The sequence below is a fragment of the Oryzias latipes genome, chromosome 14, assembly GCF_002234675.1.
Source record: "Oryzias latipes chromosome 14, ASM223467v1".
NCBI lineage: Eukaryota > Metazoa > Chordata > Actinopteri > Beloniformes > Adrianichthyidae > Oryzias > Oryzias latipes.
Genome location: NC_019872.2, coordinates 27,739,692 through 27,763,899, shown reverse-complemented (window position 1 = coordinate 27,763,899; position 24,208 = coordinate 27,739,692). Strand labels below are relative to the sequence as shown.

Genomic DNA, 24,208 nt, shown 5'->3' with positions numbered 1-24,208 from the left:
TGGAGGCGAGTGTGAGGTCACCCAAAAAAATTATTACTTCCAGCTCCAACCAAATGAAATCAATTTAGTCATCATTTTTGGCGACATCATTAGTAGCCAGTTGGTAACCAAGTTGGTCTGGGTCAACGTCTCCATGGCAACAACTCTCGCCAGTCAGAAGTGAGTGTTTCAGAAGTCTATATCCCTACCACTTGAAAGCAGACCACAAAGAGTCTGAGGTTTTGAACGTTGGATGTGGGGGCCAGCAAGTTCCGCCTTCTTTTATTGAGACATCTGATTGGTCAGTTTACAACTGGAATGACTGTAAAAAGTGGAGCAGAACAACTGGACCCAGACGGCCACCATAGCTGCTTGTCATGTGATGTAAACAGAGTAGGAATGAAGGAACCGATGAGCCGTGGACAAATATAAATCAACGATTGTTGTGTTATCAAACAGAAAAAAGGGTCCAACTGTTAATTTCTTAGAATATTTATTTTCACTTACAGTGGCTGAAAACACTTCTTACATGCTTTTCTGCGTCTCGTTATCCGTCAGGGGTCTGGCGCTGCTGGGACGTCACCCGAAAAGCCATCTTGTAACTTCCATAACAGAATTCTCTCAAAACAATGATGAGACACAGAAACTCATTGACATGTGGAGCGATGAATGCAGGCTCATTAACAGAACTGTTAAGGTGATACACGTTGCTTTTCATCATTTTCCAGACAATCTATATGTTATAAACACTCATCAGCGTAACTTCATAGCCGACGTTGTCTTGGCAACCGCCTTGCAGTGTGACTCAGCCAAAGTAAAAAGTGTTAAACCTGACGCTGACACAGACGTTTAAAATTGGTCAGTGAAATGTAGAGTCTGAATCTGTGAACTTTCCCGACAAGGACTGCAATGCACAGGACTTCCATCATTTCTGTCTCCGATAGCTTAGCCCCGCCCTCATAATTCCATGGCAACGAGTGAAGAGATCTTTAGTCATGATTTTGTTTACAAGACTTAGTTCAAATGTCAGAAGTCTGCTTGACGGCCGTCTGACTACAGACCAAGCTTCAGGACTTAGTCTGGACCAAACGATGTTCCCGGTCTGAGTACACCCTCAATTCTAGTTCAAACTGAACTCCACAAAGTTAGTTCTGCAGCTGTAATGGATCTGACAAACATCAAAAACTGACATCTCATTACATTACTTTTTCTTTAACACATTCACACAAAAAAGTCTAAATTCCCAGCTTCCCAGAGCTGCAGATGATTGTCCCTCTCATCATCATCCCCATCATCACCATCAATCATACTATCAACAGTCACAAGGGAGCGGGCTCATTTAGTCGGCAGAGCTAAATGAACTCCTCGTTTGAACACCGCTTCATTCAGGTCTCAGTCCCGGCGTCATCAGCGAGGATTCAACGCATGCATTTCACCCAAATGGACTTTCTGTCCAACAAACTGTTGCGGTAATTCATTCCAGGACAAATTTCCACCTGATAATAAACTCTGAGACAATTGTTTGAAAACACAGCACTGAGGGGTTTGACACTGAAGCATGGGGGAGACGCCTGCTGCGCTGGCTGTGTTTGCCGTCTGCAGAGATGTGTGTGAGAGCGGACAGCGTGGCCTGCTGGAGCAGACGCTGCATAAAACAGCAGGGGCCAGATGCAAAGAACTCGTGACTGAAGGTTCAAATGTACACATGCATTAGTGCAGACTTTAGCTATCCTCCCTTTTGTACGTTCATGACCTCGTTTCCCTCTGTTTTCCCCCATTTCTCACCCATTGAAGACCACACCCCTGTAATTAGTCATTTGCATGCACAAACATTGCTGGAGCCATGCCTGCATTAACACAAGGAAAAAGCAGCAGCAGAGGATCTAGGTAATTGGATTGCATCAAAATTCTGCACAAAGGTAGAAAACGAAAATTGTCTTCCTTTAGTGGAACCACAGAAGGCGGAAAGAGGTAAAATGTACGCAGATAACTGGACAGATGCTTTGTGAGTTCAGAGCAAAGACCTTGCAGAGGTTGCAAACAAGAGGCTGTGAAGTGCACTAACAAGGACGGCATCTGGGCTATTCTTCCGCCCTGTAGGAACCTTTACCACACACGGGTCAAGCAGCTTTGTGTGGAGATGAAGAAAAAGGTTGTTGTTTTTTTTGTTTTTTAAAAAACCCTGAAAATCTCAAATCTTTGCACCAAAATACCGTTTGTAGTCCTTTGATGCAGCCTCACTGAAATAAGTAAAAAAAGCACCTCTTTACGCTGATCACATTGTAGAGCGAGACCCTGGATTAGAATCTGTTTGTTTTCCGTGTGCTGTGCTTTAAGGTTAGTCCGTAGCTTTTGCTTCCATGAGATGTGGCCATGGCAACCTTTCCTGCTGCACGTCAAGACCAGCCGCTGAAGCTGCAGAATCCACAGGGACCGTCCCTCATCAGCACTCGACCAAACGCCGGGAAAATATCAAGGCTGAAATGAGATTTTCTTTCCAGTTTTGAATCAAAGGCCTGCTGATTTTTCTTTGAATTTCATGAATACATTTTCCCGTGTCTTCATTTACGTTTCTATAGGCTGTAGAGGTCTTTGGGAGCACAGGAAACACTTTTAGTACTTGGGTGTTGGGATTTTTTTAACACTGTAGCGGTGTTGTTCAAAGCAGGTCTGGAAAGTTGTGAGTGGGCTGGATGATAAAAAAAAATAGATGGTTTGTTCTTAAGCGGATGTGATGAGAGCTTATCTGTTCTTTATGCATGAAATCAAGGTTCACAATTAACATTTGATGCATGAACGATAGATTTAGCAGCCGTTCACAAAGGGAATTTTGTGGCAACAATGCAATAAAGTGGAGCCGGAGGCGTTTAGCACAAAAAGGACAGAAGCTGCAGCTTTTTACTGAGAAAATCAACTCAGTTAATGTTATGGAAGACATGCACGAAAGGCTCCTGGGTTTGTTCACCTTTGTCAACCTCAGCAGTCTGTTCTTTCTGCGCCGAGACCAAACCGGGGCAGCGCTTGTCCTGACGATCTGTCTCCTCCCAGGCAATCTGCTGGCACCACGGTGGGTGCCACAGCGCATTAGCAACAGAGCGCCGGCATGTGGTGCCTCAGTGTGCGAAAGCCCTCCTCGCAGAGCCCCCACAGGACCACTGATACCCCGAGTCTCAAACAGCTTTTGACTTGTAATTAGTCAGCCAGGTTTATCAGCGGCCGTAGCTCCAGGAGATGAAGCGGCGCTGCAACTGCAGCAGGTTTCCGTGTGCTTGTGTGGCTTCAGAGTCGACAGGAGTTCATCGAGGTGCGTGTTATGAACTCCACACGCTGCAGTCCCTGCTGTGATCAATCAGAGGTGGCCGGGGTTGTTGTGCTGACTGCCCTCTTTCCAACTCGGATCATAAAGACACGATAACGCATCAGCAAACAGAGGAAAATGCTCACAAAAGCGGGATTTTCTAACCTGTGCAGTCAATTCCTGCAGAACTGTATTTGCTTCAACCAAAGGGAGAGTGTTTGCAGTGTGACCCACCCCCCCATCTGGCCTGTCTGCATGTGGGGAATTATATTACCCAGACCTCCTCCTGGTTATGATGAATCCCCAGCCCTGAGAAGATCGGCCCGCCCGACCTCCATTTGCAGGAGATTAGATCCTCTGATTACAATGCCAGCCACCTCCCAACACCAGATAAATCTTCAATGGGAGCCCAAAAGCAAAGCCCTCCAGATCCATTGCACTTAATAATTTAGTGTGCTGGGGGACAGGTATTTATGATAATTCAGATGGAGCTGGAGATTTTCGAGTTGATGGGAAAGTTAAAGAATGGATTCAAGTTAATTTTAGAAGAGTCCATATATTGACTTCTTTCTCTGTGTCACAAATTAAATAACATTATATTAGCAAACTACTCTGGGAAAGGTGAATATGTTTATTTATGAGACAAAGGTCTTACGAGCAAAGTTCATGTGAAATGTCAGCAGGAAGACGTGTTGGCCTAAAAGCTTTTTTTGCCATATTACGTGCGCTTTTCCATTGATCATTATGGGATTGTGCAGCAGAGCCGGTGTGTCTGGATGTGGTTGGAATGCCTAATTAGCACTCAACATGCCTAACAAACACAGAGTTACTTGGAAACACTAATTTGACTGCATAAAGGATGCAAATGAGATTAGAGACGAGCCCCCACAGCCAGAGAGCGTTTTGTTTACGGCACTTGTTTTTAGGATTTGTGCCACCAAGGATGGAGAGCCTGTGGGTTCGGATTCTGACCCAAAACAACAGCCGATTCTCACAGATTTGTTCCATGTTTTGTTTTTAAGGCTGACAAAGCAGCTGATACTTCCTGGTTGAATAAGGATCTGCAGATTCTTTACAGCGTCTTGTGTGTGTCGATTCAATTTTATTTCCATCGCCCAAATTCACAACAACCGTCATCTCAATGGGCTTCGTACCGGTAATTGTAAAGTAAACATACAATCAAAAAGGATCATAAATGCAGAGAATTCAAAAGGAGAATACTAAACTTTAACTAAACAGACTAAACTAAACTGGCATCCCTGCCCCCTTAGACCCTCCTTCTCGGTAAGGAAAAACTCCTAATATCCGGATTCTGGAAAAAACAAAGAAACCTCAGGGGTGTCCACATGAAGGAGGGATCCTCCCCCAGGACGGACAGGCGATGTACCAGAACTCTTAGAGAAGAATTAACTTATCTAACTCTACAACTACATATTTAAAGTCTAACTGTGATAGCTGTGTTCAGCTGAATCACTGGTGTAAAGAAAGGGTTGTGCTGTTCCAAAAAAAGTTTTCAAGGACTGATAACAATTTTTTAAAATGGTGTATGTCGATTGCATGGAGGAACGCAAAGATAAGGACAAATTCTTGGATCTTTCTTGTGCCGAATGACTGTCTAGTTCCAGCTGCACTTGTTCATCATTAAAGGAAATCCAAACTTCTGTCATATTTAAGCCAACCTCATATTTACTTTGCTAACTTCTTAGTGTTTTTCCGCCAAAAAGATCATCTGCCACCAGCAAATGTGACTTCATCCATGATGGTCTGTGACGTCTCACTCCGATCTTCCCCCAGGTTTCCATGAACTGCGACTATGTGTTTGTGAACGGGAAGGAGACGCGCGGTTCCATGAACGCCAGGGTCATCTTCAGCTACGAGCACCTGAGCGCGCCGCTGGAACTGACCGTCTGGGTGCCCAAGCTCCCCCTGCAGGTGGAACTTTCCGACAGCAACCTGAGCTTCATCAAGGGCTGGAGGGTTCCCATCCTGCCCGACCGAAGGTACGTCTGCTCCATGTGTCCACCACGTGTCCAGGATTTTCACTGCAACAGAGAGAAAGTAGTTCTGAAAGGCAAAACCTCTGCATAAATACTTTAACAATCAGAAAATAACATGCAAAAAAAAAAAACTCACATCAAACAAATCAAGAAAAAAAGCTAAAGTTAATGATATATTTAATGCATTTTTCTTTAAGCCTGAATGCTTAAAGGAGTCCCTGAGAAAAACGTCTGAGGTTGTTTTAGTAAAGTAATCAGATTTCTTAACGAAAGCGTTTAGCTTTAGGATTTTTGAACTGGACTACTTTATTAGTCCAGAAATTAAAATAAGTCTAATGCTTTATTTTTAAAAGAAAAAAGTTCAAAATTGCATTTATTGATCATAGGTAACCCTTGTGCTGTCCTAGGCACTTTAACATTGGGAGTTGGGTCATCTAAGATAGCACAAGGGTTGAAAAAAAGTCCCTCAGTCATTCACTTTGCCAAATGTGTCCTTCCTGGCAAAGATTTTGGACACTTTTGGACCCATGAATGTGTTGGTACACCTCAACTTCCTTCATTGTGAGATTTATCTCGTGTTTAGGATCATTATTTAAAATTTTCACTCTCTTCATTTATGGCTCTGAAAGCCTCGTGATGTCGTAGGTGTAACTTTAAAAGCACTGAAGGATCTGCATCACCTACACCTCCGTGATCTTCTCAGTAACTAGCTCTCTTAGAGATTGTTTGTGAAAGAAAACGTTTTTTGATTAAGATCCACACTGGGGGTTCTCAGCTGTTACCATCCTTTCGTTATTCCAGAACCTCCTGAAACTATAAAATAAACCTTTGATTGTGCGAGGGTGAAGCTTTAGTGTCATACTCCACAGCTTCCTTAGAGAATGATATAATATTTTTACTGTGAAGGTCACAGAGACAACGGTTCCTTACACGTGAACGTTTGCTTCACTGGAGGCGTCTGAAACCTCTGTGCTTCCTTTTTTTCATCCAAACCCTCAGGCGAAGGGAGCAGAGCCAGAAATCATCCAGGATGTATTTTAGATCTCTTATTTTGGTACATGATCACCACAAGACTCATTAGCTGAAGTGCATGGAGCTCTGCAGTCTTCCACATTAGTCCTCCAGCCTCCTCTCTGTTATCCAGGATTTTACGGGTAGTTGCCTGTTTTGGTCCAATTAGACGCTCTGCCTCAGGTACGAGCGGAAATGTTCTCCGTGAAACGAAGCACTCGAGTGCAAATTGAGCTACAGGCTTGTCGTGTGTTCATCATCCCCATCTGAAACTAATTCCTACAAAAAGTCTTTGTTTGACTGCGAGTTCAGAGAGCAAAGCTTTCCAGGATGAGTGTTTGTTTGCGTTCACGTAATAAGGTTGTCAGACTTTAGTAAAAAGGAGCTAATTCTGGAAGTTTTCCAACCAGCCCACTCTTTGTGTTTGACTGGAACTCACAGATTTGTTTAATTTATTTATTCAAAAACCTTGGTTGGTCTTTTCCATTGTTTCCCTATCATTGAAGCTCCTACAGGTTTTCAAACAAGAAATCTGGAAAAAACTGAGTGGACTTGCACCAGAGGGAAGCAAAGACAGGAGTCCAATCAAGAAAAAGTTGTAATGTCAAGAAGCCCGTCCTTATTAAAGCATCCCTGTTGAGGGTGGAGCGTTCACAAACGCCCAAAAGAGGGGCATTAACGTACAAGGGGGTGGCTGTGAGCGTGGTGAGCTCCTAAAAGTGGCGTTTCCCCATTGTTCCTGCATTTTTTACTAGAATGTTGCGAAATTTAAATACAGGAATTAAGCAGAAGAAGCTAATATGACAAACAAAAATGAAGGTATTAGGAATTGGAGCATGGTTAGCAAAAAAAAAAAAAAAAACGTTGCCAAGGAAATTCCAAAATGTACCTTTGCAGATTCTTCTAAAAATTACGTAGACCTCTTTGTCACCCTCAGGCAACCAAAATATTTATTGGTTGCTATGGAGATAAAACCAACAGAAGAGTTGGAAAAAGTGTTTTTTTTTCTTGAGTTTGTCATATGCAGCTCTGACCAAAATGGCAGGGGCAGAAGAGGGGAGAGTAAGGGGCATCCACTCAGCCAGGGGAGTGTGGCGAGGGTAATGGGAGTGTGGCGAGGGTGGGGACACTCACAACTTTAAGTTTATTTAGTTTCCTGCATTTCAGATCAAAGGGATCCAACCGTTTTTGTCTTTTTCTCTGTTTGTTTTGGATGTCAGTGAAATTTCTTTGTTTCTCCTGTTATGTTTTATGTGTCTTCATGTTCTGTTAAGCAGTAATTTTTCAATCATACAATTTTTCTTTTTTTCTTTTATCAAACGTAGAAGCAGCTTAGTTTCTATGGAAGACCCATAATAGAAACGGTAATCAGAGATTCTCGTGAGCCGCTTGCGTTGCTGTGATTTCCACACAGCAAGCCATGAGGAATGTATTTCAGTGCAGGTGGAGCTTTCCTCTCTGTCATTTGGATTTACAGCCAATGTTGGTCTCCACGTCACGACGGCGCTGCTTCACCAACAAACCGCTGAAGCTGCTGATGCTGATGAGAAAGGCTGTCCCACAGGCGGCTGCAGTCACACTTTAGCACTGCTTTGTTTTGAACGGCATCTCCACCAAACAGTCCAGAGGTGCGGGTTCTGTCAGGCACTGAAGCTGCAGCTTTGGCTCCTGATTTCATGGGAAGCAGATTAATTCTTGCCTCTGTTTGCATTTTGTGATTGATCGGTTCAGTTGCATATGTTCAGTTTTGAGAAAACAGCTCACACTCGTTTAATAGGAGATGTACTCGTGCATGAATAACCATGCATTCAGGCAGAAATATGCACGCCTGGCACATTTAACATGAGAACATGAAGCTTGTAAATGCAGAGGGTGCAGAAAAGTTAGTAAATTATCAGTGTGAAATGGATTTTTCTCTGTTCATATCAGCTGTTTTGGTATGTTGAAAAACAGAAGGTTTGCTGTTGTTTCTTTAGCCTTTTATTTGAGGTCACATGAAATATTTTACAATGTCTTGGTAACTTTCTAAAAATAAAGAAAAAAATAATTTTACAGCATGGGAGCCTATATCATGATAAAACTGCCGCCGTGCTGGAACAATTTATTCAAAGATTTACGGTGACAGTAGTTAAGCGAGTTTGTAATAATTTTTGCTTGCTTTGATAACCAAAAAGGAAAGGTTGGAAGTGGTAACCCTTTTGTTAAACTCAGTATTTGACCCCAGAGGGAGACATTTTTTTTATTTATCCTCTATTTTGATATTTAATTATCTTCTTTTTATTTTATTTATTTTTTTGGCTACATTTTTTCCTGTTACCCAATGTAAGCAATTAAAAAATTGTCGGATTTATCTTACAACACCAGAAGATAATAGTTTGTAGCAGGCGTGTGGTTTTGCTGATGATGGTCTAAATTCAGCAGGTGTAGTTGAGTTGTGGCTTCAGTTTGTCCCATATATGTCTCTACGCTTCTTCATAACTTCAGATTAGAAAAACTGCATTAGTATGCGCTACAAAAACAGAGAATTTTGGGGCCCTGAGTTCCTCATGTCAACATTTTACATTTAAACTATCCTCAGTTGTAAATTTCCCAGTCCAAACTTTTCCACCTTGAATATAAAATCATAAAAGTGACATTAGGTGTCGTTTCTCAGACATCAGCTCGTTGTGGAGCTCCCAGCTCCGTCAAGTCTGTACTTTGAATGTACTTGGATTTCTCTGTAACTTCAGTGCGAGCCTGTCTCCAGGATTCCTGGCGCCTCCTGGACTTCCCATCCACACGGACATAAAAGCTGAGCTTGACGGTTTTTTGCGGACCCAGGAGTTTGGCGCACAGAAGAACGCGGGTTTGTCAGGAGCAGACATCTCAGATGTGCCGGCAGCCAAGAGGCTGGTGATGCTGACTGCTGGAGCTGTCTCCCGACTTGAAGCAGCTAAAATGGTTTCATGCTCGTTTCACAGGCGAACACCTGAATCTCTTTTGCTTCCCAGTGCGTGTATTTTGGTATTTTGCTTTTATAAGAAAAAGGCTTTGAGGAAGTTTGGCGAAAACATCACGCTTCTCCAATGAGGCATCCTCGAGTTCTAACACGAGAAAGCAAAGAGATGGCTTAATTAGAATAACTCTAAAGATAATAATATTATATTATATTATATTATATATATATATTATATATTAAGATAATTTTATTTACAGACAGCTTTTATAGTTTTTCGACGATCATTTGAACTTAAAAAGTATAAAACTGAAAATGATGAAGGTTGCAAGAGTATTTTTTTTTTCAATAAACCATCAGAGGCCGATTGTGTAAAGAAGAAATAAGCATATTTTTAACTAATCCAAAAGTGCAGCCATGAAGCATGTTACTCCCCCAAAATTTAAATCTCCTTAGGGAAAAGAAATTAAAGACTAAAAACTTTTCTTTTTCCAGCCAAAATGATCTTAAAAGCGTCAAACATATGCTAGGGTATGTAGAAGAATCTGTCCCACAGTTGTTGTTTTTTTGGACCATTCCAAATGAGACGATCATACAAAACATTCCGATAAACTCAGACACGGAAAGGTCGTACTCAGTAGGGTATACATGACAAAGATTAGATATGTCAAAATGTGCTTTAAACCTTGAAGGTATGTGAGTTTTGGCTCTGTTTTTCATTAAACTTTAATAATTTGTCTTTTTTTGTGTGTGTCAGTTGAACCGAACGTCTGCCAAAAGTCTGTCTTCAGGAAGGTCAAACTTTGCTCCACGCAGACGTCAGATGGGCAGAGACGTCACAGGCCGAGGATTTTCTAGAAATCCCTTTTGACAGACGCCAGCACCAACAATAGCAGCGATGGGAGGCAGCAGGCTGCTTCTGTCCTGACCTCCTCTACGGTCACCGCTGTGACGTTTGAGATGAGGCTCTGAAATGTGACTCAAAAACAAAAAGCAAGATCTGACATTTGAGATGATGCTTCTTTAGTCCACTTGCAAACATTCCAGTGAGACCTAATCGATCACTTTGATCTGATTTTAGAAGAAACGATTGATGATTCCTCTGAAACTTTACCGTCTTCTTTTCTCCACCCCTATAAGTTTTAATGAAACCCTTCTCTGCAGAAGATTTCCATTGTTCACTGCCCACATTATCCTCTAAAAAGAGCAAAGACGGGCTAATCAGGCAAGCAGCCAATGCGCAGCGGAGCTTCAGTTGGTACGCTTCTATCAGAGACTCTAACAAGAACGGACAATTTTCTTCTGGCGAGTAAAAATATCTGCCGTATTTTCAGGTCCAGTTGGCAAACTTGAAGTGACTGGAGCCAAGTTCCCTTTCAGGACGCGCTGAGTCTATTTTCTTACTGGGTCTTTGTGAGTCACTGAGTTTGCAGATTTGGTGTTACCTGAAAAGCTAACGGATGTACCTTATTTTAGCATAGCAGCCGCTCCACGTTACACAGCTGCAGCCTCACAGGGAGCTCAGATCAGAGAGGAAATCTGAGTTTTTCTGGGATCAGTTTTTACCTAAAACCTGAGGGAAGCGTCTTTTGATTAGTCTTATTCTGTTTTGGTTTAGGGAAAGCCTGAAAAGACCTCCACGACCTTTCGGTCCTCGTTCGTTTGTAGTTTTCTGTGCATAGTCCTGATTGTAGTTTGTAGACTTTTTAGACTTAAAATACCCAATAAAGCAGCTAACACCTTAGACAGATACCCAGGATTAGAATGTTTTTTTCCTTGAGTTTGTGCGATAGTGGAAGTTTTTGGAGAAAAGACAGCATGTACTACCTTAACATTTAGCACAATAGTTAATGGCACATTTTCATCTTGACCACAGAAGTTTTGCTTCGGAAATGAATGGACATTTGTCATGAGTAAGGTTCCTAACCGGTTCAAAAGCCCTGTTGGTGTTTTTACATTGATGCTGAGGCAACGCAGTCTTTTCTCATCAAAAGAATTGATTAGATCAGTTTTTAAAAATGAAAGAAAGGGTTAGTTTTGTACTTTGGCAAAACCAATTTTTCCATGTGGATGTAATAAAAAATCTAGCAAGTCACACTGATTTTTTTTTTATTTGCATAATGGTGAAGAAAATGCGATTTGGTCAATATTTTGTAATGTCACCTTGTTTTGAACGACAGAGGTCAAAGGTTTCCTGTAGGTCTATGGACGGTTCCCACACACGGTAGAAGCTATTTTGGTCCATTCCTCCTTGTAGATCTTCTCCAGAGCTGTGATGTTTCAACTCCATCCACAGATTCTCTGTTAGACTGAGGTCCAGAGACTGGCTGGAACCTAAAAGGCTTTTTATGTTGCCACTCCTTGTTGCCATGGTGATGTGTTTGGGATCGTTGTTCTGCTGGATGATTCAGCCATGTTTCATCTTCAATGTTCCCACTGATGGAAGGAGATTTTTGTCCAAAATCTCTCCATACATGGACCCATTCAACCTTTCCTTCATACCGATCAGTGGTTCTGTCTCTTCTGGAGAAGCTCTGCCCCATACCATAATGTTTCCACCCCTGTGCTTCACAGTGGGTTTGGAGTTCTTCACCATTCTTCTCCTCCAAAGTGAGTAGCGTAGATACCAAAAGGTTCCATGTTGGTCTCTGTCTTATTCTGAAACATCCAGAGCTTTAGAAAGTCCTGGATATGTCCTGGCTTAAGCAGCAAGATCTTTGAGTACTGCAGGATTTGGCAATGCTGTGTCTTTTCACAGTGACCTTTATTACTGTGGTCCCAGCTCTCTTCAGGTCTTTGACCAGTTCCTCTGCTCTTGGTAGTCCTGGGCTGTTTCCTCGCTGTTCTCAGGATTGGTGAAGTCTTGTATGGAGCTCCAGCTGGAGGGAGATGGGCAGAGATCTTCTTCCATTTTCCAATAATTGCTCCCACAGTTGATCTCTTTCATCCAAGCTGCTTGCTTATTGTAGATTGGTTCATCCCAGTCTGGTTCAGGTCTACAGGCTTGTCCCTGGTGTCCTTTGACAGCTCTTTGGTCTTGGTCCTGGTGGAGAGGCTGCAGTCTGACTGTTTAAGGATGAGGACAAGGATGAGGTGTCTTTTATCCAGACAACCAGTTCAAACAGAGAACATTTAGACAAGAAGCAGGAACAGAATTCTCGATTGTTTGTAGGAGATAGTTGCTCATTTTCTGCTTAACAAATGAATTCTTTGAAAATTATACAATGGGATGTGCTGGATTCTTGTATCGAATTCTGCCACTCATAGTTGAAGTCTTTCTATCATGAACGTCGCAGCCCAAACTCGCTTTTTGGGGGGATAAAAAACTTGCAGAATCAGAGACTCCCAAATACTTTCTTTGCCCCTCTGTATGCTTTCTATCGGCTCTCTCAAAAAAAAAATCAATCTGGAGCGGATCGATGGCGCTGAACGCGGCTTCTGGGAGCTTCGGGGATGTTTGTGCTGCAGACAGTGTTCTGACTGATGAAAATGGTTTTTATTTGAAGTGACATTGTTTTCAAGCTGCTCGGGTCTGCTTCAGCCCTGGGTTGGACCAGGGCCTGAGAATGAGAACACTAACATCCCCTTCAATCAAGTCAACTAATATTGATATCTCACTAAAACTCCACCCACCTAACCACAACATTTATTTATCAATATATTAAAATGAAGCATCTTTAAAATAACTGTTCAAATTGATTGAATCTCAAATGCTGAAGTGATGAATTCATTATTTCACTGTGTGAGGTATTGATCTAACAACCTCCTCTTACTGCTGTATAAATAACCTCTAAAGTAATGAGGAATGGATGTACTTTAATGCTCAGTTAAGGTCTGAGCAGCCTGAAGAGTTGTCCTTTGGAATAACGAAGAACTAAAACAAAAAAACGTTTTTAAAAAGCTAATTTTAGCACAAATGATAAGAAATGATCAAAAGTTTCTTTGTAATGTTAGAGACATAGTAGATAAAAAAGAAACAAATCTAGATTATTGAAGATCTCAAAGGAAATAGATTTTAAAATTTAATGTAACAAAAATTAAAAAATTGCGCTACAAACATATATTTTTAAAATAAAGGAAGTAACAAAATAACAAATTCACTAGTTTAAAAAAAAGTTGTCACAAACTTAGGTGTGTGAAATTTGTTCTCCGCATTTGATCGCTGGCGGATTGTTGTGCATTCGCCTAATGGAAACACAAACTGCATTCAGCTTTTCCTTTATACACTCAATAACGCGGCACAAGGCGTTGAGAGAGAACCATTCAACATTTGAATCTGTGAATGGGAATTTGGCATTTATTCTTGTTTTTATAGTTTTTCCTTCCTGTTCTCAAGAGAAACAATTGCAAAATCTGAAGGAAAAGGCCTTCACAGACAGCATGGATGAAGTCTGCTGCCATTGGCTACCCAAAATCTGTCAATCAAACGCCTCCGACGTTCAACGTCAGACCCACATGCTTTTACTGAGATATCTGATTGGTCAGTTGATAACTTGCAATAAAGAAAAAATATCTTTCCATTTTTTCTTCTCTGATGTGGGGCCAGGGTCAGTTCACAAACGCAGGGTGTGTCTAAAAAGAACTTGGGGTTTTCCAGGGCTGCTCGGCGCACTGGTTGCCTCACAGCAAGAAGGCCCTGGTTCAAGTCACAGCTGGGATGATGGTGTGGGTTTTCCCCCCACAGTCCGACAACATGCTTCTTCGGTGAATCTATGACCCTGAGTGTGATTGTGGACCAGCGACAGACTGGTGACCTGTCCAGGGTGTGTCCTGCCGTCGCCCAACAGTGCCATGTTAGGCTCTGTGACCCCCGTGACCCCGTAAGGGATAAAACGGGTTGGTTTCCCACAAAGCCTCGCAGAATCAAGTATTGGCAACCTTTTCAAGGATCTTCGCAGAAAAATAAGTCAGGAAATAATAATAAATAATAATCCCTTCAATGAAATAACACTTTTTATGAAATAGTGATGACTTACGTAAGTAAATTCAAGCTCTTTACTGTATGTATTCAAGAAAAACTGCATCAAAAGTATAAAAGTAATGATCTCTTCACGCTAGTGAATACTTCAGCTTGGTATCGATACTATTAATACTCAGATTGACCCACCCACCCCTACAGCTTAGTGAATAGCAGAGTGTGGATGTAGTGAAGGGATTGATGAGGTGAGGAGAGGCAACATGTTAGGATGAATTTCAATTAAACCCAGAGTAAAACCTGTGTGTAAGGCTGTGGAAAAAGGCATTTAACTGTCGGGACAGTTCCCTAAAACAGTGGAAGATGGATTTGCTCTGCCTCTTTCTTTGAATTTAAGATGAGAAATCCTAAACTATGTGCAAAAAAACTGGAAGGCTTTATGTTTAGGAAGCAAAGTGCTTTGAAAGTCCCCCACCGATCCTCTTTCAATCGATTTTCAAAACATTCCCAGGGGTCTTTTATCAGGAATCAGGAATCTTTATTGTCATTTTATCACAGCGATAAAACAACTTTAGGTTCTCTGGTTGTGGATGGGACCATTGATGTGGAGCAACCCCCCCCCCCCTTCCCCTCCTTGTTGCAGAGCAATTTTCTACGTCACAAATACGATCTTTATTGAAAAGTATTTATTCATCTGCTCCTGGTTGACATTGATTTGCCTAAAGACATACTTAGAAATGCTATTTTAATCTAATTTTTTATTCATTTATGTCCTCAATCATCAGAAAAATATCACAAGAACTTGTTAAAAACACTATTTTCATCAGAGTGGGTCTTTAAGAACGAAAACCTTTTTGCTTTGACTCATTGGTATTGTAAGAATACAACATGAAATGCCACTGAATTTGGTTCCAAAACATGTGGTCAGTACTACCGTCAACTCTCTGGACCAGTTTCTGAATAACTTTAGAAACTTTATAATATTTTAGGTTTAAAACCACAATAGATGCAGGAGATCAACCCTTTCTGTTTTTAATCCTTCATTTCTTTCTCCTTCCCCCTAAGGAGCACCCGTGACAGTGATGGGGACGATGAAGAGGATGATAGGAGGCTGAACCGAGGCTGCACCCTCCAATACCAGCGCTCCCTGGTGAAGGTGCTCACCCAGTTCCACACCACGTCCACAGAGGGCACGGACCAAGTCATCACCATGCTGGGACCAGACTGGCAGGTAGACGTCACAGACCTGGTCCAGGACTTCTTGAAGGTGGCCAGCCCCAGAATAGCGGAGTTGGTGGACCGGACGATCCTGGTGGGCCTGGAGCTGGGAGTCAGCGTGCTGAAGGTACGTGTTGACATTCGGCATGAATCAATGCTGGCACATGAAGGTCCTTCCGAATGATGAACGATGCGTGTGGCTGCTGAAGATGCATTTCAACAAGCCCGTACCGAATAAAAGGTTAAGATAATCAATCAGTACGATTGCCATGCCGAGCGTTTCAACAACTGTCTCAAAAACATGGATCGCATTTGCCGGATGTGTCGTCACCCCAAGGCTGACGGGAAGCGAAAGAACGGAGACAAATTAGAGCAACAACCATATTTTTCAGACTAAGTCACTCCAAAGAATAAGTCAGACGCCAAAAAAATCAACTATAAGTCGCACTGCAGTACAAGACACACTTTTTGGGAGAAATTTAACGCAACATATAAACAATCACTCAGATAGACGTCGCATGAAGAACATGCTAACGGTAGCCAATATGGATTCACACCTACAGTGACCTCTAGTGGTTGTTGGTGGGAAAATAACAAACACATGAGCCAATTTTTGTTTTTTAAATCATTTATGTCACAATCGAGTATAAGTCGCACCTCCGGCCAAACTATGCAAGAAAACGCAACTTGAATTCCAAAACACGTTGATATCAGACTAAAAGAAAGGAATTAGTTTGCTACAATTAAGTTTAAAGTATGAATAAATTACCGTACCTACTGTCAGCCCACTTTTGCATAAAGTGTGGTTCATTTTGACATCAATCTCAAAGTTTGAAACAAGATCCAACTTTGAGATCATGTTAAATGACAATAAAAGTCCAATTTTACAAAAAGGTTAATTTAAAATATTTTTTGTTGTAACTTTTCAATAAGTAAATCTAAATTCAACCCTTGAACTATTTTTATCTTCAATTTGTTTTTAGTTACATCTTCATAGGATAAAGAATTTTAAAGTATTTGGTGTTTCAGATGGGATTTACTTAAATGGTTATTTAAATGTTTTTTAAAAAAAATGAAATCCTTAAACAATTCTGAATTGGTAGAAACTACTCTTTAAACTAATAAAAAAAATCCTGTTAGAACGATCTGAAGACCCATTTGATCTGATTACCATGGATTGAATAAAAAAAAGAGCAACACCAACAAGCAGGTAACGTGGTTAGAAAAGAGGCAACAGCTTAGTCAAATGATCCAAAGTGAGAACATCTGGATGGTGAGATAATCCCTCGGTTCTGAGGAAGACTTGATGCACAAAAGGCCTCAGCCATGGGAGATCAAATGGAACCCAGAAGACGGTCGATAAGCTGTGATGGATGTTTGCAGCACATTGTTGGGGGGTATTTATAGTATTCATCCTTGTTTTCTCTTCTTTTCTTGCAACCACTTGTTTCCTTTGTCTCCGTTCTTTGTGTTTCCCGATCTCAGCCACTAAAGTCGAGTCTTTTCCCAGTTGTGCGGTGTTTGAATACTGTTCACGCTTTTATTTCTTCACTTTTTTTTTCATAATACCCCGTTTTTTTGTCGGCGTACGGTTCTTTGCTCTCGTCTGGAGAGCTCCGAGACGCCAGGTGCATGTAAATGCATCGGAACAGACGAGTTCAGAGGTCCTTCCAAAGGTAGCGGCAGAAGTTATTGCTCTTTAACTGTGATTTACTGATGTAGCGCTGGTCATTTATGGGGACAAAGAGAGGTAACGGTTGGTGAGAGTTTTGATCACCATGAAAGATCACAGTTTTCGCCTGTCAGGAGAAAGAATTGTTGCCTGATGGATGTATCTGACAGCGGCGAAAGAGGGAGGAAAGATGTACGTCAGCGATCCATCATTTTAAATGAGCAATGGATCATTTAGATCATGCTGAAGGCTATGAATAATAACACGGCGTTTTACTAACAGATACAACTTGTGGGGACAGTTGTAATAAATGCATCCCTCCGAAATGTCGTTAGGCCGCACATATGTTTGTTTATCAGAATCTGCGGTCGAAGCTTAAAATGGTGCAGACTTTGAGATATTTAGAAATGTCCTTTGTGCTGATGCTTTTATGATGGAAATCTTTTTTTCTATGAGGAAACAGCAGCAGGTGGTGAAGTAAGAAAGTCTGCATGTTGGAGAAGCGTTGTGGAAATAAGGATCATTTCTCCAGAATGACATTGCAGCTCCGGTTTTTCAGCTGAACTTCCCTTTTTGGTTGTAGTCAGGATCCATTTTCTGGTTGATGCCACTGAAGCGGCAGCGTTTGGATGATGACATATTACTGCTTAATGGTGTTTTGTTAATTTTTCTCTGGGCTGTTTGGGATTTTGGTTGAGTGTGTTGCTCATAAACCTTCTAAAAATTCTCACAGTTGGTGTTCCGACTCCTTGTGGGAGGATTTATTTTCTCCTCTGCTGTCATTTGACAGAAGTTAGCTTTTTGAATTCTGGCACTTGTTTGTACTCAGCTGAGAGGAAGAAAAGGAGAAGGCCTCTCTCCAAAGGCACAGCGCTCACACAAGTGCAAAATGTCAAGTCTGATATTTCTGACAAAAGGACATTTCTTCCTTTTATGTTGAGGAATTTAACAACTCTTCAGGATTGGATGGGATGCATGCCTGCAGCCCTAAGAGGCTGCAGAGAAAGCAGCACTCTGAGCTAATGCTCACGCTGGTGGGTGGCTGTGGTGCAATGGTACTGTGGTCAACCACTGATTGGAAGATTGCAGGTTTGATTCCCGCCTTGTCCGCCCATGTGTCAAAGTGTCATAACATACAAGAAACACCTGACGACGACAAACAGACACGCCCAAAAACTCCATTTACCATTTACCATAATGCTAATCCTAGCATCCTCCCACTAACCTTTATAAGCTGCAGTTCAAGCCTTATTGGTGCGGGGGGGTTGACCCGTACGAATACTGCAGGTTTTTGGGTCGTCCGGGTCCATGGAGGGTGGTAGAGGAGCATCTTAGGGGCAGTTCAGGTGTGTCTTTCAGTGTCACGCGCCCACCTCAAGGGACGTCAAGAAAATGGAATCTACCATTATCGTTCATGTGGTAAGTGTATCACAAAGTATTTGTTAGGCTAATGGAAGTTACACGCACTTATGACGTATGGCTGATCTGGTCTTACGGTGTCCTTACACCGCTCTTGAGTCTAGGGATGGGCAACTCTAGGCTTCGAACGCCGGTGTGGCTGCATGATTTCCCGGTATTCAAACCCTTCTCATGACTGATTACCTGGTTCAGGTGTGTCCAGCCAATTATGCCAGAGCAGGGTATGTATGTAAACAAGCAGGCCCACGAGACTTGGAGTTGCCCACCCCTGCTCTAGTCATTTCCAAGGGCTGAGTACTGGCTCCTTACTGACCGCGTGCGAATGCTCAATGGCCTCTGGTCATCTACGTTAGCGTGTAGCTGCCTGTGATCAGAAAAATACATAACAGCGTTTTTATAAACATGTAAAAACTCAACGCTTACATTTACATGTAAACTTCTGTGCTTCAGAGCAGACCAGCGTGAAGAAATGTGTTTATCTTCCACGGTACAAATGGGACACTGATCACCGTACCGGCGGAGAAATAGCCAGCCCGAAGTTACTATGGCTCCTGCTTAAAAACACATAAAACAATTCTAAACAAATGTTTAAAGACTCGCTCTAGTGAAAAAAGATGTTTTTAGCACGTTCTTGTTGCATTTTTCACATGATGGAGGACAGATTCTGACCATTTCTTTATTTAAATCGTTGTGAATCAGGAACAGATTTAAAAAATGCCGTTGGAAAACACTCACACGGAGCGGTTCAGGTTTAAATGACACACAGCAGGGGGAAATGATGACATCTCCATATTTTTTGGAGCAGCGGGGGTCAGATGGGTACTCTGAAAATCCAGTAGACCTGCGGGAGATGGAGGCGTAATCCTAAGGATTACCCAACAAAAGATGCTTCTGGAGGCGAGAAGCCAGACTTTGGCTAAATATACCGTTGGTCCTCAAATAAAAGATTATTCAGTTAATATCCACAAACATGCTGTGATCCCCAGACAGACAGAGGAGAAGACAATGAAATGAATCTCATCCACAGACTCTTTCGTGTTTATTATCGATGGACAGAAGCTCGTTTTCAAGTCTAAAATATTATTTAGACAATTCCTGCATAACAGAGATGTTTGAACTGGAAAACCCTGTTAGAGAATAAAAGCTTTTTAGAATATAATAGAATATCTTTATACATAAACTATTAAAGCCATTATTGGATATTGGAAGATAAAGGAAACTAAACAAATATACACATAAATATGTCAACATGGACACAGTGTAATGGGGACACCTGGGTATAAAAGAAAGTTACAGTAATCTACTATTTTTATTTCTGTTTTAATTTTGATTTATCTGTAGCGCCTCCCAGAGGACAGCAGGTGAAATAGATCAGATGTAAAAAGTCCTGGATGATGGTTTTTGCTCTGCCATGTCGGCAGGAGGTATAAATGTCCATCAGGGGATGTAGACGCCGTCCAGTGGTCTTCTGAGCCGTCTCCCTGTCTGCGATGGTGCAGCTGCTGTACCAAACTGCAATGCAGTTTGTCAGCAGGCTCCCCGATGGATGAACGGCAGAACGCCAGCAGCAGGCTGAGATTGTTCGTCCTGAGGATCCTCAGGTAGTGTAGCGGCTGCTGAGCCTTTTTTGGTGATTGCCGTGTCGTCCAAGAGATGTCGGGTGAGATGAAGACGCCAAGAAACCTGAAGGTGTAGACCCTCTCCACGTGTTGAACTCGTTGACATGAGGAGGCCTTCCTGAAGTCAGTGATGGTCTCCCTGGTCTTCTGAGTGTTGAGAGTGGGACTCCAGTTGTCAGCTTCAGGATCTCCTCCCTGCAAGCAGACTCAGTCCAAACATTGTGGTATCATCGGTGAACTTGATTTGACTTGATTTAAAATGAACAAGGTTGACCAGCAAATAGCAGAATGATGTGTTTGTGAAGAAAAGATTTGATGGTTTTCTGTTTATGGAGTAATTAAGAAATAAATAAAAGAATTTGAGTCAAATTGGTCCCAAACTCAACATCCGATCATTTCAGGTGATAACCACAAGTGTGGTGAAGGTAGTTTGATAAATCTATGAAGTAGAGTCATCAAAATGAGTATTAGCCTTAGGTGTGCAATAAAAATTAAAGGTATTCATGGGACTGTCGTTGTTACAGAAGTGTCCATTCTGAATTTCTAGAGAAACAAGGGTAGGATGAGGGCTAGGACAGTTGGGGGTCATGAGAAAAAAATATTCACAAAGCTGGAAATGCTGAGCTGCATCCACATGTGATGGATAACAGAACGGAACTCCTCGCAGACTGAGACCTTTTAACAGTCCTTGCTGCTCCTTTGTAGTCTGGGATCTGTCCTTGAACTGAGCACATAGGCAGAAAACACAAAAGCATGGTACCATGGTAAAAATGTGAACACATCATAACATCTAAAATAAAGTCTGGACACAGCAAACTACAACCGAAGTTTTATTGACCCTTGACCTCAGGCGCTACCTTGAATTAAAACAAAGAGCCTTTTTTAGCTACAACTTTAAATGGCTCTTCAATCTATCGCCTCCTAAATCCTCGAGCATCTTTAGGAAGCTCCTTGGTGAAAATGTTGGATTTAGAAGTTTGTAGATTTTTTTTTTAACTCTTTATTTTTGTTTTCTCATCACAACACAAAACAAACATAACAATTCCCTGAAACAAGTTTGACCGTAAGTCCACATTCAATATAGTTTAAAGCAGGTAAAACAAAAAAATTAAATAAAAAATGCATTGATGCAAGATGGAATGTCATGATTTACAATAGTTTCAATCTCCCTCTTAATATCTTTCCAAAATTCGCAAATATCTGGGCAATCAAAGAAAATATGTGCATGATCCCCAATTTTTCCACATTTCCTCCAGAAGTTTGCAGATTTTAATGGTGTTAGCTCGCAAAGGTTTCTCTGTTGCTCACACGTTTTTTAACGGAACATTGTGAAAATTTAATACAAGAATCGTTGGCTCAAGCTGAACAAAACGATATGATACATGATTTTAACATGGTGGGCGTGGTTAACCAAAAACTTCGGTTGCCAAGGAAATCCAAAGATGTACTTTTGCCGATTCTTGTACAAATGACACAGACGTCTTCCTCACCCCCAGGAGACCCAAACATAAAATGGTTGCTATGGAGATTAAAAAAAAAAAAACAGAATAGCCGCCATTTTGAAAAAAAAGTGTCTTTAACTAATCTGTCACATGCAGCTCTGACCATGGTGGCGGACGCAGAAGGGGAGAGTGGTGGGCAGGTAACAGCCGCTTAGCCAATGAGGGTGGGGTCGGGGGCGGGAAGCGACTGCAGGCCACAGATCGTCCCTCGCAGCTTCAAGGATTTTGGACAAACGTCAGCATTTTAGGAGAATCGTGAGGTTTGTTAAAAATGTTTGATTAAAAAAAAAGGCTGGATTTTGCCTCTGTCCCCCCCAAAAAATCTGTGCTTCGTGTTTTTTGACAGTGATGCTCATGTTATCAAATGATCACATCCAAGTTCCCTCTGGGTTTCATTATTCAAGGATACGAGTGTTTTGTCAGAGCGGACACCTCTTTATGAAGCTGCAAACATGACTCTGCCTCCTCAGTCAGAAGCCTTCAGTCTGACGCCATAAACATCGATATGTTTGATAAATTTGAAAATGTCCCCAGAAAGACATTTTCTGCGCGCCGAAGGTGGCGTGCAGACAGCTCTGCTGTAAAGCTCAGCAGCTGTCAGGGGAGTCTTTGGCCACATAAGAGGTGCAGTGGGGTTAATTTTCCAGCTGCCGCCTCTCCTCACCCTGCAATGAGGAAGGCTGTGTAATTGCCTGAAAGTTTACAAGATGGTGAAAAGTTTTTTTTTTTTCTGCATCTGCAGTGCCTGGAGGTGTGTTACGTTTGTGTTTCATCAGTTCATGGTGTCAGCGGGGAAGCGCTTCGTGCTTTGTGCAAACAAGCCTGACTTTGCTCGTCGGGATGAACCTTCCTGATGGAAGCGACCATCATGACATCAAAGCAGGAGCTGGCAGGAGTCGCTGTGTAAACTGACCTGTCATCTGTGTCCACAGAAAGCCTCAGTCTGTCGCACGTTCTGAATACCAAACATTGTGATGAGGTTTTTCCTTCAGGTATAGGGGCAGTCTACTTTAAAAACATGTTTTAGAAAAGAGATATATCAAGAATCTCCCGGGTAATTAGCATGTACAGTTACTTTAAACTCATTTCACTTTAGTTGGTTCTTAAAATTTACTTCCTTGACCTTTTTATACAAAGGTAACACTAGACATGGCCGGCTTCAGCATAACCTATGTCTAAGAAAATCTTTAAAAATGACAGGAAAACATTGTTTGCGTTGACTCTGTCCACTCTTACGTAGGACACACAGGTCTAACCAGTCCCATCCATCAATTTTCCAAATCTGCTTAATCCCATTAATCAGGGGTTACCAGACACAATCCCAGCCACTAATATATGAAGGGGGTGTTTCAATCTTAGTCTTAATCTTATCTTATCTTATCTTATCCTAATCTTCAGTCTTAGTCACAGATGCCCCTACAAGCTGTTTGTGAGGGAAAAAGAGTCAAACCTGTTTGAGGCATGCATGAAATATCAGGGTCATAGGCCACTCAAAGCAAAAATGTTCAAGCCCAGTTTTTTTTACGAGCATGCTACAGGCGACAGATCGTAGTAAACACTTATACAACGCGTTAGGGTGACGGAGGTGACACTCAGGCGTGTCGTACGGATTTTCACTTTTTCAACCCCCCAAAACCTGAGGACTGCACAAGGATCCAGTTAGTGCGCCCTCCTTGTGTGCAGCCTGAATGTTACAAACTATGAAATGAGTTCAATTGGACCACAGTTTGTGTGGACATCCTACGGGCGTCCTATGGACACTTGCATATCAGGTGCACACCCGTTCAGCATTCCCACGCAGTCAATAAGTAGCCGGTACTCGCACCTTACTAACGACTAGAGTGTTGTGTAAGGACACTTTATGACTGCAACATTCAGTGCGTGTAACTTCCATAACTTCCATACTTTATGACACCTACCAAACACACGACAACGGTTTGTTCCATTTTCGTGACGTCCCTTAAGGTGGCCGTACAAGCCCACGGACCGGATAACCCAAAAACCTGCAGCACCTGTACAGTTCAACCCTCTCTGTGGAAGCATGAGACTAAGACAGGTTTCTTTTCTTTTTTTTGCAATTAAGAATAACTTACTCTTTTATTTGTTTTTATTGATTTTTTTTACTGATTTTAAGGGTATGTTAGACCAGTGTTTTTCAACCTATTTTGAGCCACGGCACACTGTAACCTAGTCAAAAATCCCGCAGCACACCAGCATCCAAAAAAAAAAAAAAAGGAGAAACTCATAGTCTGTATTGATGGACAGTCCCTCCACGATCTCACATGCATGTTTGTGATAATTATGGCAGAAAAAGCTGGAAGCTGCAGCTGTTTTTTCTAAAAGATGGAATAAAAGTTAAGTTAAAATATTTTAAAACTGTTTGATGTGTGTTCGTTGTGGTTTCAAGACGTCAAAGTAAGACTCATTGTGCCCTGAGACGCTGTCACTTTAACCCAATGCATCATGGGAGATGTAGTACAAACAGCAGCTAAACGCAGACAGATTTGCTTCTCTGAGCTTCATAGTTTTGTTCACTTGTTCCACGGTCTGACACCGGATTCTGTGGAAAGCTACACCGCTAAAGACGAGCTTTAGCTGGTATATTTATTGGAACTGAAAGACTTTATGAGCAGAATTCAAACA

The 24,208-nt window shown here is 41.9% G+C and overlaps 1 protein-coding gene across 3 annotated transcripts in view; it reads left to right on the top strand.

Annotated features, from left to right (window-relative positions):
• Positions 1-24,208, top strand: part of tmem132e (transmembrane protein 132E) — a 477,315-nt gene that overhangs the window by 430,845 nt on the left and 22,262 nt on the right. For all 3 annotated transcript variants that reach the window (XM_023962717.1, XM_023962718.1, XM_023962716.1), the window contains exons 6-7: positions 5,072-5,277; positions 15,201-15,480. In XM_023962717.1, the coding sequence (XP_023818485.1) occupies positions 5,072-5,277; positions 15,201-15,480 (486 nt within the window). The remainder of the gene's footprint in view (positions 1-5,071; positions 5,278-15,200; positions 15,481-24,208) is intronic.